The sequence below is a fragment of the Athene cunicularia genome (assembly GCF_003259725.1).
Source record: "Athene cunicularia isolate RWA chromosome 4 unlocalized genomic scaffold, athCun1 chr4_part1, whole genome shotgun sequence".
NCBI lineage: Eukaryota > Metazoa > Chordata > Aves > Strigiformes > Strigidae > Athene > Athene cunicularia.
Window position 1 is genome coordinate 53,526 of NW_020799098.1, and position 2,728 is coordinate 56,253.

A 2,728-nucleotide genomic window follows, 5' to 3' on the forward strand; every position below is an offset into this window, starting at 1 on the left:
TTTTTTTTTTTTTTTTTTTTTTTTGGTAACATCAGTAGAAATCAGCAAAAAATATCTAACCAAATTCTTTGTCTTGGGGCTGCAGAAGATACCATGGGTAAGTCGTCAGATTAGTTTAAGTGCTTTCTTTGTAACTCAGTACCTGTGGAATGTCGTAATAAAGCCACGATGGTCAGAGTGTAGCTTTTTAAACAATAAAACAGGGGAAGTGATGAAAGGCAAATTTTTTTCTTTTTTTTTTTTTTTCAAAAAAAAGGGAGGCAGCAGAGGCCTCAGAGTTAATTTATGTAATATTTCTATTAAAAACAATGTCTATTCAAGACAGCAATTTAAAGCCTGCACCGTTGGCTTAAAATATAAATCCAATAAACCTCTATTATGATTCCTCCATTAGGTCAGTGTGATGGAATTTTGTGGACTTCTAAAATAAGACATCATTATTTTTCAGGAATGTTTCATGAATCACAGTCAAAGCCCCTTCATCCTCTGCTTGTATAAATTTCAGAAATGGTGCTCTTATAAAATATATACATTTGCTGAAGCCGGCAGCCGGCTTTCTTCTTGGAACAGCATCCTTGGAGCTGAAATCCAGTTTGCACAGCAGATGAGGCAAATGCTCCTTAATGGTCTTGTGGCTGTGGGCTGTGGGCTGTGAGGCTGAGGTTGTACAAATTTTGCCCGTTTCTGTGTCTAATATCCATGAGAAAAGAGTTGTGCTCTTCCTGAGAGAGGTGTTTTTTTTTTTTTTTTTTTTTGTGGAATTACCTGCATTTTGTGCATTTATTTGTTTGCCAATGTGATTTCTTTGGGCGGGGAGGTTGGACGGTGCCAGGACACAAAGCAGAAAGCCAATCCCCATCCCACAAACCCCAAAACCTTCCAGGCAAAGCCTAAAGCAGGGGCTGAATTTAAGAGTGGCCCTCACATTCTGCTTGAATTTCAGGCTGTCAGGACCACGTTAGCACCAGAGTTAATTTGTCTCATCCCCTGGGTGGTCCTGCATGGACGTCCTGGGAAGACCCTGACCCAAACGGCCAAAATCAGCCTCTGGCCTAAAAATGCTCCAAGTTTCTTGTGAGCTCTGCCTCATCCTTCCATGGAGAACCATCCTCTCTGCTGACAGGTCCAGATCCGCGCTGTTGCTGTGGCTGTAACAGCTGGATTTGGGCTGGAAGCATCCCAAAAGCACCTCGAAACCGGGGAGTGATTTGCTGGGGTTCATGAGAGCTTCATCGCCTCTGCGGGATGGAAACCCGCTGAACCCGGGCTGTGCCGTGGGGTGGGCGCACAGGGCAAGTTCACCTCTAGCAGTCGTGGGAGATGCTGCTGCTGCTGCTGATCGCTGGGGTCTGCTGGCGGAGGTGTGTAACGTTGGTATCCCTTGCTGCAGGAGGAAGAATTCATTGACTGGTGGAGCAAATTCTATGCTTCCACAGGAGAGAGGGAAAAATGTGGCTGCTATTTAGAGAAGGGCTTCGACACCCTGAAGGTAAGTGACCTCAGTTAGTTCTGGCTCATTGGACCTGCACTCCCCATGATGCTTTTCCACAAGCTTTGATTTTTTTTTTTAAGTGTTTAGGCTTTTTTTCTTCCAGAGGGGGGCGGGGGAAAAAAAAAAGTTTTCCCCAGAGAGCAGGTACTTTTGTTTTAAAAAGAACTATTCTGAAAACTCAATTATCTTTGCAAAATCCTTTCTGGTAACTTTCCCCTTTGTGGCCTTCAAGAAATTGTCACTTTTCTAAGTGGCAGCAGAGATGGGGAACTGCCGCCCTGAAAAGTGTTTGGGAGCAACAAGGGAAACCAGAGATTGTGTAGGGACAGGGAAGGTTTAGGTACTCGGTTACAAGGAGTGCTAGAATTAATGTAGAGGCCCAAATAGGACTGAAATGGAGAGGAACTTGTCTGGTCTTAAGGAAACCGTTCCCCGAAGGAAGGTCTTTGGCTGATGAAAAACCCTCTGCGAGGGCTTGGCTTAGTCTGGGTCTTGTGTGATGTGCTGTTATTTATTGTAGGGTTGCCAAAGGTCATTTTTTCAGCATACTCCTGGGGGACAACAAGGGTCACAGCTCCCAGGACTCTGTGGTATTTCCTCAGGACCGAGGAACTTGTCCCAGGTCGGTGGGGACACGCTGCTGGTCCCCCTGTGCCGGGAGCAGCCCCTGCCCTCGCCCCTCTGACTCTTGCTCCCCAGGTCTACGAGACGGAGCTGGAGAACGTGGAGGACTTTGAGCATCTCTCCGACTTCTGCCACACCTTCAAGCTGTATCGTGGCCGGTCGCAGGACTCGAACGATGACCCCTCGGTCGTGGGGGAGTTCAAGGTGTGATGGTTTCTCTTTCTACCTGTACCCGGGAACACACGCTGTTGGGAGGAAGGTCTCGCTGCTGAGTGGGATGATGTCAGTTGACTCTTTTTGGGTAGGACATCCGTGAGAAATGGGCTTCAAAATTAGATCACTGGCCCCAGCCTGAACAGCCTGCCTGTGCAGATCTGGCTGCTGTATTCCCAGCAGGGAGTGCTTTGCATGCTTCAAACTCGGTCTAGGCTCAAACTAGACTGTGCGGTCATCCGGGAGCAAAACCCCGTCTGAAACCAACTCTGGATCTAAGAGATGGAACATCCTTTTCCTCCGGGGCGGTGGTGGGAGCACGTGCGAGCACTGGTGGTGCTCAGAGCTCTCCCTTTGGAGGTGTCTGTCCAGTGCAGAGGAATGATGCATCCTCCTGTC

General features: G+C 47.6%; 1 protein-coding gene across 1 annotated transcript in view; it reads left to right on the forward strand.

Moving 5' to 3' along the window:
• The window catches only part of DYSF (dysferlin), an 86,841-nt gene that overhangs the window by 51,856 nt on the left and 32,257 nt on the right, over positions 1-2,728 (forward strand). Inside the window, exons 39-41 of the mRNA XM_026846857.1 lie at positions 86-97; positions 1,391-1,489; positions 2,192-2,320. Coding sequence (XP_026702658.1) covers positions 86-97; positions 1,391-1,489; positions 2,192-2,320 — 240 coding nt within the window. The remainder of the gene's footprint in view (positions 1-85; positions 98-1,390; positions 1,490-2,191; positions 2,321-2,728) is intronic.